The 18,881-nt window shown below is 41.3% G+C and overlaps 2 protein-coding genes across 4 annotated transcripts; one reads left to right on the forward strand and one right to left on the reverse strand.

Moving 5' to 3' along the window:
* Nucleotides 1-1,492: 1,492 nt before the first annotated feature.
* slc45a1 (solute carrier family 45 member 1) lies at nt 1,493-8,505 on the forward strand. Of its 3 annotated transcripts, none has more exons than XM_087175146.1 (10): nt 1,495-1,831; nt 2,445-2,885; nt 3,000-3,092; nt 3,409-3,633; nt 3,859-4,742; nt 4,834-4,987; nt 5,116-5,292; nt 5,451-5,656; nt 6,010-6,270; nt 7,493-8,505. In XM_087175146.1, the coding sequence occupies exons 2-10, from the start codon at nt 2,465-2,467 to the stop codon at nt 7,583-7,585; spliced, it is 2,514 nt and encodes an 837-aa protein (XP_087031272.1). In that variant the 5' UTR covers nt 1,495-1,831; nt 2,445-2,464; the 3' UTR covers nt 7,586-8,505. The 3 variants fall into 3 exon arrangements, with proteins under 3 accessions (XP_023266022.1, XP_087031272.1, XP_023266023.1); XM_023410255.2 differs by having other exon boundaries at nt 1,496-1,831; nt 6,010-6,235; XM_023410254.2 differs by lacking the exon at nt 7,493-8,505 and having other exon boundaries at nt 1,493-1,831; nt 6,010-7,408.
* Nucleotides 8,506-8,587: 82 nt separating this feature from the next.
* Nucleotides 8,588-11,225, reverse strand: LOC111657916 (uncharacterized). The gene is made up of 5 exons (XM_023410256.2): nt 11,041-11,225; nt 10,338-10,424; nt 9,845-9,908; nt 9,589-9,662; nt 8,588-9,484 (listed from the first exon to the last, which is right to left on the reverse strand). The coding sequence occupies exons 1-5, from the start codon at nt 11,089-11,091 to the stop codon at nt 9,413-9,415; spliced, it is 348 nt and encodes a 115-aa protein (XP_023266024.1). The 5' UTR covers nt 11,092-11,225; the 3' UTR covers nt 8,588-9,412.
* Between the last annotated feature and the right edge of the window lie 7,656 nt (nt 11,226-18,881).

Genomic DNA, 18,881 nt, shown 5'->3' on the forward strand with positions numbered 1-18,881 from the left:
AGATGGTAGCACTGTAGGCATTAGTAAATGTAAAAGTGGTGTCTTAGCACAGACCCAGAAATGTCAACAAAAACTAATTAAACTTGAAGGAAAGCGAGTGAAACAGCTCAGAACCACTCCCTGATAGCAATGAAGCACTTACTCTACAGATCATCTCACTTACCATCTGCGCAGGTTACCATCAGGTGAGCCAAACCAATACAAACCTCTCAAAGAATATAGAAAAACAAACAAAGCAATAATTAAAGATTCCTCTGTTGCTGCTGACAAACACAGTCTGTCCATGACCACACACACGTGTTGATTTACTGCAGGCAACAAACCGTTTTCACAGCAAACATTTTGGTTTGTCATAGAAGGAAAAGCACAGGTGTAATTAATAACATTAAAAACGACTGTTTTCCATTTAGGTGTGCTTGTCTGAAGGCCCTTCTATTGTGCACACCCATCGTTAAAGAAATTACTTGCACCTGTGCTTTCTCTGTTATGACAAGTCAACATGTTTGCTGTGAATAAGGCCTGTCTGACCGTCCCTCTGCACACTGACACACTGTCACAGATTGAGCAGAAGATCTGCACCGACAACACAAGTAGAAAAAAAAAGAGGCATCACCATGGTGCATCGATTTAACACGAAACACAAATAAACTGCACAAATTAAACAAACTTGTGTTTTGTGGAATAACATGTTAAGTTACCTGTTAAGTTGCCAGATTCACCAAAACGCTTTCTATTCCTTTGTATGCATTATTTTCTTCAGATGAATTACCAATGTATTGCTGCTGCTGCTACATCTCTCATCTCCTCAGGGTTCATTTAACAAAATGTAAAATGTAAAAGGTATTATTGGATTATATGTGTAAAGTATCACTTTAATATTGCAGCTGGTACAAGTTATATTTTGTATTAACAAGGTGAATCTGTAGGCTAAAGTAACTAATAATTAAAACTTGAAAATAAATGTAATGGAGTACTCATTACTACAAGATTATATATTGTACATATTGTGCATTGCCTTTAACTTTGTTCAGTCTCTACTCTGTAGAGTAGTTGTAGATAATGGCAAACGTCAACCTCGCTCAGATTGGAAAGCAAATGCTGAAATGTACTGAAACTGGAGTTGTGAGCCATGAAGATGTTTAGTATGAAAGCTTAAATGCGAGCTGTGAGATTTCCTCTCTTTTTTCACATCTATTGGGCAGTGGTGGAACTAGTAGTCTGCTCAGGAAATATTCAGATCCTTTACTTGAGTAAAATAAGTATGTTAAAAAAATACTCCTGAAAATTCTGCATTTTAAAAATCTTACTTAAGTAATATACTGGTTAGGGTCCCGACACAGGGGCCTTTCCTTCCCAAGCTGGCCACAACATTGATCTCTAAATCATTTAATTATTAATGGGAGTGAAAAGAGGAAGAAAAAAAAAATTCAGAATACGAAACTCTGTGACCAAATAAGGGAAAAATGTCTTTGACTCATAGACATCTTAAATGTGACCATCTTGACCGTAAACTCCTCATCTGAAAAGCAGCAAGTAACTGGATCTGTCAGATGAGTGTAGCTGGGACTCTTCCGCTGGTGCTGATGTTGCAGGGAGGGGCGTGACGTCACCGGAGAGACCGGAGGAAAAGGCGAAGGGGGGAGAGGAGAAGAGGGGGGGAAAGAGCAGGGACGGAGGAGAGAGCAGGGGATGACTGCATCAAAGGAAAAACAAAAAGAATAACAAAACAATCATGACTCTTGTAATTCAGCCTACGTTTTTTATAAATCATAACGGTTGCTCTGTTTACCTACACTGTATGCCGCAATAAATGACGAGTCGCCCCGGTAAGGTAATTATGATTGCACGCCTTCTTCATCTTCTAACACAGCTGAGTCGATTGTGTGGTCGTCACCTTTAGACACAAATGTCAAGACCAGGAAAATATCGAGAGTCTTTAGATAAATAGTCGATCGGTTACGTGGCTACAAATAGGTTCTGTAGGCTATTGGTCAAATATTTCATTTGCATTTGAGCGATAGTGACACGTTATCCTTGTGATCGTCTTGAAAGCCGTCATTAAAACCCCCAGCGGCCCCATTGTGTCCGATCTGAGCTTCCTCCATGAAAAATTAAAATGGAAACAGGCTTCATGAGAGCGCTGCCGCATACTACACTGCTGTAGTCAGCCACGCCGAGCACATGGGCTCTGCGCACAACACTTACATGCGCATTGGTTGCAGTGCGTCGTGCCCATCATTGCTGTGCCATCGCTGCTGTCTGCTGATGACTGCAGTGTCCTCTTGGTAGCACTACACAACCATCAGCAGCACTAAGTTACTCACATGCTCACCATGCCAAATTGTGTTGCTCTTGAATGACCTCTAATTTGAACAATTAAGCCAGAACAAGTTGTAATCATGTCTGAGTTTTAACTTGAAAACTTTTTTTTTTTAATACTGCAGTGTAAACTGGCTTGAGAGAGATGTCATCTCCGGGCATGGGCACCCCCAGTGACCCCCTTTTGGCCAGTCCAGGAGGGAGGTTATCCACAGCTCAGGAAGGTATCTGGAGGGGCTCACTTCCCAAAACTGCCAGCTTTCCCATATCCACCACTCGGCACCTCAGTCACCGAGCCAACAACTTCCAAAGACAGCCAAAGCGTCGGAAGCTGATAAGACCTTCTCCACCTCCACCACCTAACACACCCTGTCCCCTGGACCACCTGGACCTCAGTGAAATTCCCCCGAGACGAACCTTCCAAGAGCTACTCTTCAATGGCTGCATCTTGTTTGCTATTGAATTTAGCTATGCCATGGAAACAGCTTACGTGACTCCTGTGCTTCTTCAGATGGGCCTGCCTGATCAGTTCTACAGCTTGGTGTGGTCTATTAGCCCCATACTGGGTAAGCAAACAACTGATGGAAGTTGACGTGTGAAACATTGTACTTGTGGAAAGCAATAATATTGTTGCACTCGATCAGCAGCCTCTAACTCGCTCCTCTGTTTTTGGCTTGAAGGATTCCTCGTTCAGCCTCTCATAGGAGCGTGGAGTGATCGATGTACATCCCGGTTTGGGCGAAGGAGACCTTTCATTTTTGCCTTGGCTATAGGTAAGAAATTTTAAAAGAGTCATTAAAATCATAGCTGCAGAGGCCAAGATCTTATAGATAGCAAAACAAAAAGAAAACACACACACACACAAAACCACTGCTGTTTGCTTCCAATGCTGTAACTTAATAACAGCTTTCATCACACCTTTTCAGCCTGGTAAATGTCCTCATATTTCAATCTCCATGGCCCCAATGTTTCACCCTGTTTTGTAGCATCCCAACCCCCGACGGAAGCTTTTTTTCCCTCATGAGAAAGATGTCTGTGGAGCTGTTGTTCGGACATTAAAAAACTTTCCTCTGCTTTGCTTGTTCATAGGTGCTTTGGTTGGTTTAACGCTGGTGCTGAACGGGCGGGACATTGGAGTTGTTCTGGCTGACACAGCTTCAAATCACAAGTGGGGAATTATCCTGACAGTGTGTGGTGTGGTTCTGATGGACTTCAGTGCTGATTCAGCCGACAACCCGAGCCATGCCTACATGATGGATGTGTGCAGCCCAGAAGACCAGGATCGGGGGTTGAACATCCATGCACTGCTGGCAGGTAAGGAAACACTTTACATGGTTACAAATTCAGGTTTACTTCATTATTATACTGTATAATTTAAACAGTAGTGGGGTAGAAGATGGTAATTATAACTAATATTCTGTTAAGATATTGTGGTGAAAACAGCTGAAAATTAGCTTTAAGAAATCAGCAGCTATTGGGATAAGTGAAATAATATCTTTTCATCACCCTGTTATTTTTATTCTTATTTTTTTTATACAGGACTAGGAGGTGGATTTGGCTACATAGTGGGTGGTATCAACTGGGACCAGACACACTTTGGAAGATCAATGGGAGGTCAACTGCGGGTCATATATCTGTTTACTAGTATCACTTTGGTGATTGCCACAGCCATGACTCTGATGAGTATCCCTGAACGGCCTTTACCAAAGAGCCAGCCAAACAAAAACTCCAGCAAAAACCATCTGAAGAGCCCCAGCCTTCCTCTTCCTCCCTCTCCCCCTGTTCACCCTGGATCAGCTCTGGGACGGGATGAAGAAGACGAGGATGGTCTTTACAGCTACAATTACTCGAAATCTCACCCTGCTGGCCCTCTTGCCCATTCTTGCAGCGGCCTCAGTCTTGCTAGCCCCATATCACCCCTGAGCCCCCTCACTCCAAAATATGGCAGCTTTATAAGTAGGGACAGCTCGCTCACAGGCATCAATGAGTTTGCCTCCTCGTTAGGAACCTCCTATATAGACAGTGTGCTCATAGACTGCTATACAGGTCAGCAGATGCCACAGGCCCTGCCCCCCAATGCCACCGCTGCGCCCCTGCCTCCAGGGGGCTCCCCTCCTCCGGAGGAGTCTATACAGGGGGCAGGGAGCAATCCTGCAGGACAGACCCAGGCTGATGTGGTGTCTTGTCCGGTCGGAGAAACTCAGGATGTAGAAGCACCCCAGCCCGAAGGAGATGCACAATCTCATGAGGCATCTCAGGTCACAGCTGGAACTGGAGCTCAGCCTGCTGCAGGGTCACATCGAGGCTCCACTGCTGGTATCCTCAAGCGACCCCAGAGTCTCGCGCTGATAGAGGAGCCCATGGCAACACAGATTGTTGGGCTGGAGAATGGACGCAGGAGAACAGTGACCTTCAGCCAGCAGGTCAGACACATTTTTTGAAAATGGCAAAAGCTGTTTAGTCAGTCGGTAAGCATTTTTTAACACAGTGCCTGTCTGTTTTTGTCTGATGAAGGTTGCAAACATTTTGCTGAATGGGGTGCGATATGAGAGTGATCTGAGTGAGAACATGGAGACAGGAGAATCCCAAATGTCAATGAAGCTGCTGTGTATAGCCATCTACAGGATGCCTCCCTCTCTGCGGAGTTTATGCACTAATCATTTTTTAGGTGAGAAAAATGATTTCCATTCAAATTCAGCTTAGTAAAAAAAAAACCTGCAACACCTTCACAGCTGGCTCTGGTTTTGCATTTAAAAGGAACCGAGATAATACTCTTTGTTTTTCTCTGTGCTGTAGGCTGGCTTTCCTTTGAAGGCATGCTGCTCTTCTACACTGACTTCATGGGGGAGGTTGTGTTCGAAGGAGACCCCAAAGCACCCCACGACTCCGAGGCTTACCAACGCTACAATGCTGGTGTTAGCATGGGCTGCTGGGGCATGTGCATCTATGCATTCAGTGCTGCTTTCTACTCAGGTAAAGTACACTCATAATCACATCATGGCTTGGGTGTCAGTATAGCGCTGCCCCAGCAAGAGTAATGTCTCATCCTAGTTGAATTTGTGCAGTAATTTGTCTTCCTTACAGCTTTACATTTATACTCTCTGTTCCTCTCTCTGTTCTTAAACTTCCAGCCATATTGGAGAAACTGGAGGAGCGTTTCTCTCTTCGCACTCTCTATTTTTTCGCCTACTTGGCGTTCGGTTTGGGCACAGGCCTTGCCACACTGTCCACCAACCTCTATGTGGTACTGTCTCTCTGTGTCACCTATGGGGTGCTCTTCTCCTCTCTATGCACGCTGCCTTACTCTCTGCTGTGTGAATACTACCAGAGTCCTCAGGTCAGTCTCCAGATATGTGCAGGTCTAGCATTAACTAGTTTGTAGAGTAATAGTTGTCCTCATGGTATTCTTAGAACTTAAACAGCTTGGGAAATTTGCTCATTCGCTATCTTCCCAAGAGTTAGATGAGAAGATTGATACCACTCTAATATCTGTCTACTAAAACAAAGAAATGTTTTTCAGTTTCTTTGTGAGCTAATTGACTGCTAATGGTTGTGGTATCAGTCCTCTCATCTAACTCTCAGCAAGAAAGCAAATAAGCCTGTTTCAAAAAAATTATGAAGTACTGTTGTGATTTGTGTGGCATCTTCGAGATATAGCATATAACTGAACTTTTCCTCTATCTTCTACAGTTTTGTGGCTCATTGGAGGAAGGGACCAAACGAGGGATGGGGGTGGACATCTCTCTGCTCAGTTGCCAGTATTTCCTGGCTCAGATCCTGGTCTCGGTGGCGATGGGACCTCTGACCTCACTGGTGGGTGGGGCCCAGGGAGTGATGTACTTTGCAAGCCTGATGTCATTCGTGGGCTGCCTGTACTCTTCTCTCTGCGTGGTGTACCAGCTGCCCCCCCCTGAGGGTGAGCCCCCCGAAAGCGAGACTCAGCCACTGTTGGTGCACATTTAGAAAAGTCTCTTAATTTACTTTACCTCACATGCACACACACACACACACTCAACGGCACACGCTCTCACGCTGTCGCTTAGTGTCTGAGTGTGTTGACCTTCACAGCACTGATAGGACAAATGCACTGTACATCCTGCCGCACACTGTACAGCACAACTCCATATATCGTTTCACACTAATCAGCACTACTGTTCTCAGAGCTAGACAGACAGACAGACATACATTGGCCACTGCTCTAATACGTGTATACATGACCAGTGTGTTCATACAGTGTGTGTGCCCATGCATTTTTTTTCCTAACCTTTGCAAATGAATGTGACCTTTTTGAATGCAGTGTGGGACAAATGGGTTTGTGTGTGTGTGTGTGTGTGTGTGTGTGTGTGTGTGTGTGTGTGTGTGTGTGAGTGTGAGTGAGTGACCTCTTTAAGTATAGATAAGCTGTTCTTGTGTCTGATTCTTTGCTGTAAAATCTTGCATCATCTTTTCTTGCTTGTTGGTGTTTAGTATAGAAATGTTGATCACCACATACAGGCTAACCACAGCTTTCCCCTCTTTTTCTTCCTTTTATCAGTTGCCTAATGTCTGCATGAGCTGCAATGTAACCTCTTAAAGCCTTGTGTTAATGTTTTGTTGTGGTCATACGGCCAAGGGAATGTCTACCTGCCTGTTTCTCTGAGTTAGCATATTAGCATCACACTTTGAGCAGGATTTTCTGACTAAATGAATGTGCTGCCAGTGACCACTCACACTCACTGTTAACGCTTCTTCATTAATTTAAGAGTTCTTTTGACATAATTTAGCAAACACATACTTAATATTCACGTGAAGCTGAACAGTGCTTAATCACAGTTACAGACTGGAAGGGCTTCACATTTTAACAGTAAGTAAAAAAACAAACACTTTCCACACAGTCCAGTCATAATATGACTTAACCAGTGTGCTATCCCCAAATTTCACAGTTTAGTGCTGGTTGACTCTTGGTCAAGCCCAGAGTATGAGTACAATGCCAATTAATTATTTAATCAGAGCCATGACTAATAGGGTGACACACATAAACACGCTTATACACAAACTTTCAAAAACACAGAGAAATGTGTACTGGTGGCAAATTCTGTCCGGGCCCTCACTAAGCCATGGGCAGCCCTGTGAGCTGTCACGCTACTCCTGGCCATACCATTGTAATAATGACAGTGATTCTTGTCATTATCAGGAAGAGGAGAAGTTGAAACTGGGGTGTGAATCAGCATTCAGTCGGAAACCGAACAAAAGAGAAGAACAGCAAACAGAGAGAAGACTCATGTGAACTATGGGTCACCCCGAAGGTGGACAACAGTGAGACAAAAGACTGTGGGGGTCCATAGAGCCAGCAGCAAGTACTTATTGGCATCATTAGGGCGCATGCTTAAGGTAGTAGGCTTCTGCTCCACCACACTATGCCCATCAACTCAGTGTAGTGATGATCTTACATTTGTTGGCCAAGTTCACCACAGGAATTATCAGACTTTATTCCTTTTCCATCCTAAAGCAGCCATCTTCATGGTACATTTATTTTTTACATCTGTTGTGCCATGGCATACGATATGCTTTGTCTGTTCAGCCTCAACACAGGTACCAAGTCTGACTTCAGGGCTTTAACATAAGGTAACTTTGGTATGTATTCCGTTTTAAACTTTTCATTGTGATGGTTTCATTGACTGGCTCACACATTGAGCACCCCGACATTATTGCTGCCTCAGCAGTGTCAATAATTGCCTACTATTAAAGCCTCCTGGACTGACTGGATGCACACCATGCTAATGTTTCTGAGGAAACTAATTGTATGGCTCATGCTGTTGCAGCTTGCTTGAGAAAAAAAAAAAAAACACCACATTTGAGCTTTTGTGTTATATGGTACCACCTATTGCTCAATATTAGCAGTGTTACTGTAAAAGCTACTTTTATTCAGGGTTCAGTTAAAACTAAAATGATGATTTTGCCATTTCTGACTCCTGTGTCAATTATTGTTTGGATTTTATCTCTGATCATTGTAACCCATACCAGTTGTCACCCAGATAACTTGAGGAATAATGTTCTGCAATCCTTACCTACACCACATGGGGGAGCCAAGAGACAAAACCACTATCCATTGAGTCTGTGCACTTTTCCATTACCAAGTGAGTGAGATTATTCCTGTTCCTTCTTGCATCTTAGCCAGCCATTTTCCATGTTAAGAAAAAATTGGGTCAAGTGACATCATCTACTTATAAATACATGGTTTTAAAAGGCAATGATTTTCTACAAACAGGTAACATGCTCACAAAATAAATAAACTTAAGTAAAAAGACAATTTATTTGTTAATCAGAATATACAAAGCAGTGGCTGAAGTAACCGAATGTCATTCTGGTTCTGAAAAAGGCAGTCTTGGACACAAAACTGGGCTACCCAGCCATAACATAAAACTCATTGAAAACGTAAGAAAAACAAAGTATAAATGGTACAAACTTGCGTGGAATGCATACAGAACAAATGACCAAAGCTTTAAGATTTAAGAGGGGTTAATTTACATTGCAAAATCCTGCCTCCATAGAACAAGGTCAAGCAGTCTTATCATGGAGGCACAAGACAGAGCCCCTTTATTCATTTGCACCATCTGTCATGTTAACAGGGCAGCCAAGCCAAGGATTAACTAGCAGCTCAACACAAAAAATTATGCCTCAACTAATAATGCTAACAACTGTCCATTAGCCCCTGCTTAAAACTTATCTTTGGTCCTTTAAGTGAATCTGAGAGGTCAACATGAGCCTTGGAGGAGGTGAGCAGCTGCCTGTGTGTATGAATCATCTGGTCAGCACTGCCATAATAGAGATTGTGCTTCTAACATACTGATATAAAATCAAAAAATTAAAGAACTGATCTCATGGTGTGGCCCAATTTGTACAAGTAGAAAAAAGCTCATTTTAAAGACCAATAAATAACATTTCATAAAAAAAAGGATGCAGGGCCACTATGTTTCAGGACTCCAGTGCAATGTGATAACATGGGAGCAAACAAAAAGAAATCTCTCTCAAAGAAACAGAAAGCACAAGCTCTACAACATTATGTTGACCAGGCTGGTAAGACAGTGCTGCAAACAAGTTGCAGGGCAGAGATCTAAGCCTCCACTTCTGCCTCTTTTGAATCTCCATTTTCCTCTGTCTTCTGCTTTTTTGTCTCCGCCTTTTCCTAATGAATAAAAAAAGAAGAGTATTTCATGCATAAGAAAAGATTAAGAGTTCACCAGATTAGTCAACACATATGAAAAACAAGTGATTACATTGTACACCCACCTCATCCTCCTCAGCCGCACGCTTCACCGGCTGTGCATCAGTCTCCTCAGCAGGGGGCGCCTCCTCTGCCTTCCCTGTAAGCACAGTTTGCCACTTCAGAAAATACATCCTTTACTTTCAATGTAATTAAAACAAAAAGATTTACTTGTACAAGGTCTACGCAAGGGAACAATATCTATGTGGCAGATTGGAAACTTGTTAAACATGGTTGCTTGAGTCTTACTGCAAACAAAAATGCAGTTTTGTATGAACATACCATCTCCATTCTTGTGTTCCTCCTCTGCGGGTTCTTCCACTTTGTCACTGTGATCAGCACCATTCTACACGAGAAGAGGAAAATGTCAATCCATGCCAGGGCTTTTATTATGTGAGCAATATTGTAGGATAATGGATAATATTTTCAGTATTAAAGAGTAAAAGAAATCAAAACATGGAACATAGTTGAAATAATCCTCTCAGAGTCTTACATCTACAGACTCCTCTGGGGACACTTAAAAAAGGCATGTGTATGGAGCTCTTATTAGCTCCCCAGAGGATTAGCTACCAAGCTCTGGGAAACCTCAGACTAGAGACACCAATGGAGACGTCCAAAGACTTGCTAAACAACATCTGTGCCATTTCACAACCCAAACAAAGCACAGTGTGGAGAGCAGCTGAACAGGAGGGGGAGGCGGGTGCAGCGACACCTGCATGATGAGGGGTGCTAAGACAAAAGGCCATGAGGCTGCCTGCCCTCCTCTCCAACTCACTGTGCCATTGGCAGGTGCGTCCCCGTTGTCGGTCTTCTTCTTCTCCTCCTCCTCCTCCACTTCTACTTCTTTCTTCTCTTTCAGCTCCTACAAAATAAAAGCATGCCCCTTAATCAATGTGACGTTCAGCAAAGAGTTTATTCTGAAGTACCAAACGTTCTGGTATTGACACATCTGGTATTGATTTAAAAAAAAGCTAGCTTTCGATACTTGTGATTAAGTGTAATTCAATTAAAACTGTTAGAAATGATAGTGATAATAATGATTTTTGAACGTTTTCATCCCGAGCCGCGGGTAATGTAACGTTAACGTTACTGTGGCTTCCCGCCCACAGCGGCAGCTCCGCTTCACCAGCTGTACCGTTTCTGCCGCTTTGTCTGCTCAACAACACATTTTTAGCTAACCACATCACATACGTTTGATTTTCCGGGCACAATATTTAGCTGACAATTACTCGTAAATCACCTTGATGGCGTGCGGCTATCGTCAAATGACATTTCAATGTAACAGTAATTTAGGTAAAACACCCCCTCAATTACTGTTTTAACTTACGAGAGGTACCGTTTACTACATCCGTCGAATAAAACACTGTTGTAGGACCTGAGCTAGCTTAACAAAAATAAAACAACAACTTGGAAAAGTTCTCAAAAATCTTTTAACACGACGGTTCAACAAAAAGAAAAAAAAACTTAATGAAACGCACCTTGGTTGTAACCTCTGCAGTTGTGGTCGTGTCAACAGCTGTGTCGGCCATGGCTAATTTTGTGAATTAATTTAGATAATTATATTCCTGTTTAGTAAATGATTTTATTTGTTGGCTCTTTGCCTTCGTGTGTATAGTCCAAAGACGCTGAGAGAGAAATGATGTCTGCCCGTCTCTGCTTTTCTCTCGACCTCGTTGAAAGTCCACTATCGTCTGATGCAGCGGCTCGATCTCGCACACGATTGGACAGTGTCGACCGTAGGAGCATTCGATTGAACGAAAAGTTCGTCAATCAGAAGAATACGTCCCGCCTACCAGCTATCTCGTCGTTGATTGGTCAATTGTTTTAAAGCGCTGCACTATGATACCAGAGTTCTTTTTTTCCACTACCCACCAGTTTGATTTTTCACCTGCATTTTGAACAATGGGTGTAAGTAGTGGCCTGTTGTTCAAATCAAAATAATCTATTAGACTCAGCTGACGAATGATTTCTTGTGTCGATGGATTGTAAAAGTTTCTAAACATGTGCCCACGCACCGCATCTTTTGTCTTAGCGCTCTTTCTCTGCAGAGATCGGGTATCAAATTACAAGCAAAAAAGACTAATGTGACGATGTGAAAACCATGCGGCCACTCCTCCTTTCTATATTTAACGCATGTAACGAATGTGCTCCTGCTCGAATGTGCTTACACTTTCACTTTTCACAAGACCTGATCAATTGAACCACACTAGTAACAATGCAACGTGTATATTAGTTATGCACATTACATGAAGGGATTTTAGAGCAACAACATAACCATTTTACAGATTCAAGGTTTATTCTGTATGGATGTTGCTGTGACTCTTAAAATTGCCAATTGAACATTAGTATTTATGAATTGATAAATTTAATTTAACAATAAAGTATTACATTTTCTACTTAAGTTATTAAGGTAACTGAGCTCAATCAGTAGGGAACACTAGTTATCTGTTTTATATTTGATAAAAACAAAAGGGAAAATAAATCGTGTCTCGCATCAGATAGATAAGCCAAGCAATACATGTGACATGTGATTTGTGAGTCTAATAGATACAGTAATGTGGTGTATAGTAGGCTACAGTAAATGTGTGTGCATACAGAACTATGTGAAAACTTATACAGAATGTATTGAAGATATTTTATTCTATTTTATTTGCTGAGAAAGTACAGTTTTCCAAAGCTGAGGAAGGGTTAGGGTAAGACACTTAACTGAGGTCAAGTCTAAACTGTACAACAGGAGTGATCTTTTCTATAGTCATGCACATGCAAAAAAAAAAAGAAGAAAAAAAAAGATAGCATTCACAGAAGGGAACTCGTTTGCAAGACCTCACAGACACTACTGAAAGGCTTTTTACAGTTTGTCTCTGATTCACATTTCAAGTGATTAATATGATTTAAATTTGAAATTTCTCCACACATATTGTCCCTGTTAATTAAGAAACCTCTTTTCTTAATAAAATAATGTTGTCTGATACCCCAAGCAAGTTGTTTTTCTTCAACCTCAGAAGTACGAGGTGAACTTTTTTTGCTGTCTCGGCACTTGCTCATCCAACTGTTAAACCAGAGGAAATGGCAACACACAACTCTGTGGTCCCTGAACTGAAAAAATTTTAACCTGCATCTGGTCAGTGTTTCACTATCATTTAAAAACTAGGGCAAACATATATCACAGATAAAATCGACACAGTTTGTGCCTTAGCACTGACCTACAACTGAATTCCTCAAGTTTCAACCACATAATTTAACCTCAATCAATGTTATTTGCCACGCCTCTCACTGTTTCCGCCCACACACAGCACATTCATTTTCATATAACTGTCAGATAGTTGTCAGAGAAACAGTGTAATTTCCACTTCTTTAACTCCAGTAGACAAAACATATTTATACATGCTCCACAGATGACATCACTTTGGTCTGGATTACAAATTTCTAGACAGTCATACCAATGTTTGTATCCTGAACTTGTCCCAACACACCCAAGGAATATATCTTGACACAAGTACTTCTTTAGCCTCTAATTTAGGAACTCCTCAAACCTAATCCTTCTCTGCCTCACTTATCTTCCCCTTGCCATGCCAGCATTCAAGCCCGATTTTGAAGAAGCCTCAGGGCCCTTTTTAGTCATTCACCTCACATTCAGCTGAAATATAATTATGAAGACTGTAATTACATGCAGAGATCAAAGGGTTGTGTGTCAGTGTACTAGCTAGTTACTTAGAGATTTATTTTCTGTTTTAGGATTTCTTTTCCCCTCATGTTGAGTCTGTTGCTCAACTATATTACCTGATAGCTAACAGTATGTGAAAATGTTGCTCATTTCAATTATATACCAGTTCTTCTGATATATTATGTGAAAGACAAAAAAATGGTTATAATGAGCAATGAGCAAGACGTCAGGTAATCGCATCCACATCGCAGTTATAGTGTGGTCGAAAATGAATACCCAAGGCAGCAATGAAATACATTCACCATGTCGCTGCACTTGAAGACAAGGACTCATCTTGATATTGCATGAAGTGTTGCCCTTTTTATTTGGGAAATGAAGACCATGTGGAGACTGCAGAGCACTGGAGCAGACATCCAGCATGTAATGGCCTCAGTGTGTGCAGAGTGTACTGTGAATCCATGAGCACAACTGTAGGGCAGAGTAAAAAGCAGCAGAAAGGCATTACTCACTCTTTTTCTGTAACTGGAAAATGGGAGCAATCAGATAGAGGGGGGAGTGTTTGTGAGATCATTTCCTGTCTTTTTTTTTTCTTATTTGCCTACCTCAACATGTTTCCATGTGCCACCGATCTGTTACAAAGTTTTAAAAAAAAATCTATGTGTGTGCAGCCTGTTCATTTTGCAGGTAAGAGAACCGTTGCAGCAAGTAGGCCAGTCAGGGAAAAAGTTGAAAAAGAGATGCAATTTATGTGGTGATTTTTACAAACTTATTTGCCAACAACTTGAGTGTTTTCCACAGTTTCCACTAGTAGGAACTGGAAACATTTTTTTTATCCTATTTAAAGTTGTCGGACCACAGAAAGTAATACTGTATAAAATGAAAGCCTCTTTGTGTTCACAGTGACACACTTTGAAAATAAATCAAATATTTTGCATCGGGTCCCATTGCCTAGGGAAACATGTCTTGAAGTGCTAAACTGTTCTCTGCTGGTCTAACAGGTCAGAGGATATAGGATGGGAAGTACAGCACCTTAATTTCACCTTGATTTCATGCAGACAAAAGGACTGACCTCACTTGTGGAATGTCAGTGCTTGGGGCTAGAGCAAAGTGGGGCCCATCAAAGAGCAGAGGTCAGGATTAGGCGGGGGAAGGGTCCCGATAATTGCTGGAATTGGTGGGGGCAAACTGAGCTCTTTTGTTTAGAACAGCAGTGTCCTGCATGGTCTGGCTGGCTTTCTCTAGTTCTCAGGCAAGTCCTGCAGAGTACAGGGACAACATAAAGTTGACTTCTCACTTGGACTCTTCAGTCGAATGCACAGTAAGGGAGAAAGTGTGCTTATATTATGGACCTATAATTAACACAATTAGGTAAAGTCATTATTGATGATAATGAAAATATAGTAGCGCTGTCTCGAGACATCCTGCAGCTCGACCTATATTTTCAAATAAAAACTGCAACCACAATGAATGGATTTTTATGAATATTATTTTGAGATGGTGGGGAGAGTAATAACAATACCAAGGCCCAAGTAAGAACAACAAAATAAAACAAAAGTAAGACTACAATAATGACAATAAATGGAAAAGGTACATGAATATATGGATTGATAAGTAAAACTACACATAAAAAGTTTACATTCCAGGGTTCAATAAATCAAGTTTCCACTTAAAAGCAAACAAATAATTTGAATTAATTGTTGTAGGATAAAATGTTTACATATTTAGACAAACATTAAAAAAAATGTAATTTATTGTAATGGTGTTTATTTCATGATCACTTAGGGACTATTATGCCACTACAGCAGCCAACAACAGGATTCTACAGATTGAGAAAAAAAAGGAACCTGAGTATAAAAACAATGTTCAATAAAACAGCAAAATTAAAACAGAAAGAAAAGAAAAGAAAAAAAAAACACTGTATCTGAGTTAAATGGAACATACATAATGTAAACCAAAGTGCCTCAGTGGCACAGTGCCAAGAGATCCTGAAACCCTGCAGCTCTGATGTTGTTGGTGCTGCTGTGGTCGACATGTCTCTTCAGTGTCTCATGGATTAGTCTGTAGGTGCTTTGAGGATTTGGAAAATGCCACTGCTAGTGTTTCCCAATGCTGCAAGCCTTTGGGTGTCAGTGCACTTTGATTTAAAGGAGTGTTTGCCATTAATTCGAGCTAGTTCAAAATGAGTGCTGGATTTATTAAAGGATGTGCATTGCCTTCTTCCCTGTTTGTGATAACCAGAGGCAGGATATCAAGGTGCAGCCAAGGTCTGGAGGATGTTGTTTTGTTAACACTGGGTAATGAATTGGTTTTTCTAGCTAAATTTCTGACGCACAGGGGACAAATATTACAGGGTGTGAAGTAACTGGGGTGACCGTTATCTTCTCCTAAGAATTCTCTCCATAAAAAGGCATCATTTCACATCCAGATTAGGAGAAAGCAACTACTCGATGTAGAAGAGTTCAGATACTTCAGGACTCATAATCAGTGAATGACAGTAGAGCTGATTGTGACATGAGTGACAGAGAAATGCATCAGCTGACCCATAAACTTTGCTTCTTGGTCGTCCATTGCAATCTGATCCTCCCTTTTAAGTAGTGACCAAAGTTTATAATGTGAATACAAACAGCTGAAATCTTGGAAAACTCCACAGTGGTTGTGGATGTCCATACAGGGTGCATACAGGGTATAAATGACTGGTAAGAGACTCCAGAGCAGACTGAGGACATGCCTCAGGGACTGCACATCTCCCAGCTGGCATGAAAGAGAGTGTTTGGTGGAGGTGTTGGAGGAAACTGCTGAGGTAAAAAAGGTCACCTGGGGTTCTCTGCTGGCTTTGTTGCCACAGTGACCCTGAATCTGCTACAAAATGAGTAAATGGGTGGATGTACAGATGGATGACAGATATGATGTGATGTATTGTGTATTCACATTACAGAAGCAAAGATGATGTATGTATTCTGTAAATTGTACATACAGAATGTTGCAATTAATTCTGGGCATTTCCAGTGTCAACAAATTTACCATTGATTGGATTTAAATTCAGTGGATGTTGAGATGTAATCATCATCAACTGCATCAACTTATACTTCTCTTCATTTATTGTCCGAACACAGCAACAGCAAAAAAGACAAACATGTTTCAGTCCTCAGCGCTGAACAGTGTCAGATTGCAGTTGGAGGTAGGGAAACATATTGTCCATCAATTAATCCATTAAGCATTCAAATACATCAGCGAGCACTTTGCCCTCCCTATTGACAAATAATACATCATATAGTATTAAAGTTTTAAAACCAATACCACATATGCATAATACATTTGACTGTAAAACATAAACCCCAGCTCTATTTATCTATCTATCTATCTATGATAGATCTAGCAGATCTTGTATTCCTTGTGCTTTTCATGAAGGCATCGGTTTACTCAAGTAAGACACCCTGATTATCCCATGCCCATTTAAACAGACCAGAACCTGATAGAAACTCGTGTATGTGGTTGTCACATGGTGTTCCAAGATTCTGTACTGGTTTCTTGTCCAAAACAATTATTCAAAAATTGAAAAAGTGATGGCAATTAATCAAAAGTTACAACTGAGTACACAAGTGATATGAGTGAAAAATGTCCTAAAATAGGCTGTGCATGAAAGAACAGCAATTTTTTTTTCAGCTCTACCACCTTATTTATTTCACCTCTTAGCTCCACCCCTGCAACTGTCTTGCCAGAGAAAAGTGGAAATTTCCAGTAATTCCTACTGCTTTGCACGAAGTGCTCCTCCTCCTTCTAGTTTCCCGCCTTTCACTCTACCTGCTCTTTCCTGCTGCATGTTGGCCTTAAGACCTCATGGCCCTCTGCTGCTCAACTATGTGTTGCCCAGCAGTTTCTACTTTGCACAATGAGAAAACCTACTCTTTCTCACACAGACATCCAATGTTTCATGTAGTCAGTGGTCTATAATTTTCTTTCATTGCAGATGTTTAAGATTGAGTGTTTGTTTGGGTGACAAAGAGATTAGCAATTTAAAAAAAAAGAACTTTTTTATGTTTGTCATTTGCACTGATCTTTCTGAGGGAGCCTGTTTCTTTGTTTACTATTTCAAAAGTACATCATATCTTGTTACCCTCTGAATAAATATTACGGGTTAAGCAATGTGTAACTATCACATTAGCTCTTGAATGATGAACAACGCTTGGCTTGGGATCACAGAACAGATTGTAGATTTGCATTTTTATGTCTCTGGCTGATCTGATATTCTGGTGTCTGGTGTGTTTCAGAGATATCACATGCTCCAGAGCTTGCCTACAACAGATACATCTACAGTAAAAATTCAAGATTCAAGTAATGTGTCAATACAATGAAGGCATAGGTGTGGTTCAGATGTGGAAAAGGAGATGATGAGTGTTAACGTCTTTACCGCCTGAGAGGTCTGGGCTATCTCATTGTTTCATCTGTGGTTTTATGACTTCCTCATAATTCACAACCATAGCAGAAACGTGCAAACATCAGCAGCAGTGAAGCTTGACAGAGAATCATTTTAGTTAAAATACAAATACTCCACAAGACAGCTGGAGTGGAGAAGTTTGGGTGTGTTGATGGCATGAGGCACACTGACCTTAGACCCATTGTGAAGCACCAACAAAGAGCCATCTGCACAGCAACCAAAGCTGAGATGAGGGACTCGCGCACAGGGGGACCGAGGAGGGGGGTGGATGGGTGGTGGGACACAGAGGGACCTGCAGAGTGTGAAAGAGAAAACAGATCAATGATAAAGAAAATGTTTACATTTTAAAGCTTAATCGGTTAGGCAATGTGTGAAATATCATAACAGTTCATGGAAACATCTCAGAGGTTTGTACACAGAGAAAACAAGAAGCTGCACAGCATATCAACCCAGAGAGTACATGGATCTTTCTACTGGTGCTTAAGTGGAAGACAAGAGCTGCTGGCCTAATCACTCAAGAGCACATTTCCTGCCTCCTGTATGATGAGATGAAGTCAACTGAAGCTGTTTGAGGAAAATGTTTAACTGAAACCTGGATTTCAAACATGGCGGGTATCTCATTCATTCTGCCAGCAGAAACATACAGGCTTTGTCTCTGCATTGATCTGAATTTTAATTATATCTTTGTTTAGAATGTTGATAGTTTGAATGTGAATGTGTTTCATAGTGCAAACAATATTTAGATTTCCTTTGGGGGGAAATCATAACAGTGAAAACAAAGACAAAATGGTGTCAGGGACATCTGTAAAATTCACAACTGTTTCACAGGTAAGACATGAGAGTCAGGATTGCTTAGCAACAGCAGTAAAAAATTCTTGCAGCCTGTGTGGCAACAGAAGAACTGATGGTGCTGCCATCCAGTGGTGGACTGGTAGCACATGCTGGGGTCGAGCTGGCACTGAGAATGATCAAAAGCTCACCTCTCAAAAGCATGTATGTGCAGCAAGATGAAATAGCTGCTGATTATTTGCAAGGCGTGAACTTCATTTATGAAAAAAGGACTTGATAGTAAGGATAGTGATATCCTCTTTCCATCTTGAACACTATTCGAAAATGTGTTCAGTAATTCGATTGGCTGGAAAATGCACCAGCTCTCACGGCGGATGGTTGCTTAGCAACATTCATGGTAGGGTGGGAAGTGGGTGGGAGGGTGTTAGTTT

This window comes from Seriola lalandi, unplaced genomic scaffold (assembly GCF_002814215.2).
Source record: "Seriola lalandi dorsalis isolate HSWRI2012SDOR001 ecotype SW California unplaced genomic scaffold, Sedor1 jcf7180002054419, whole genome shotgun sequence".
In the NCBI taxonomy this organism is placed as follows: Eukaryota; Metazoa; Chordata; class Actinopteri; order Carangiformes; family Carangidae; genus Seriola; species Seriola lalandi.

Bases quoted from the DNA above. Each gene is read 5' to 3' on its own strand.
- slc45a1 (XM_087175146.1), top strand. From the start codon at position 2,465: ATGTCATCTCCGGGCATGGGCACCCCCAGTGACCCCCTTTTGGCCAGT. The intron at 2,886-2,999 runs GTAAGCAAACAA...TTTGGCTTGAAG, and splicing joins GTCTATTAGCCCCATACTGG to GATTCCTCGTTCAGCCTCTC. The intron at 4,743-4,833 runs GTCAGACACATT...TGTCTGATGAAG, and splicing joins CAGTGACCTTCAGCCAGCAG to GTTGCAAACATTTTGCTGAA.
- LOC111657916 (XM_023410256.2), bottom strand. From the start codon at position 11,091: ATGGCCGACACAGCTGTTGACACGACCACAACTGCAGAGGTTACAACC. The intron at 9,663-9,844 runs GTATGTTCATAC...CTGTGCTTACAG, and splicing joins GGAACACAAGAATGGAGATG to GGAAGGCAGAGGAGGCGCCC. The intron at 9,485-9,588 runs GTGGGTGTACAA...TTTATTCATTAG, and splicing joins GTGCGGCTGAGGAGGATGAG to GAAAAGGCGGAGACAAAAAA.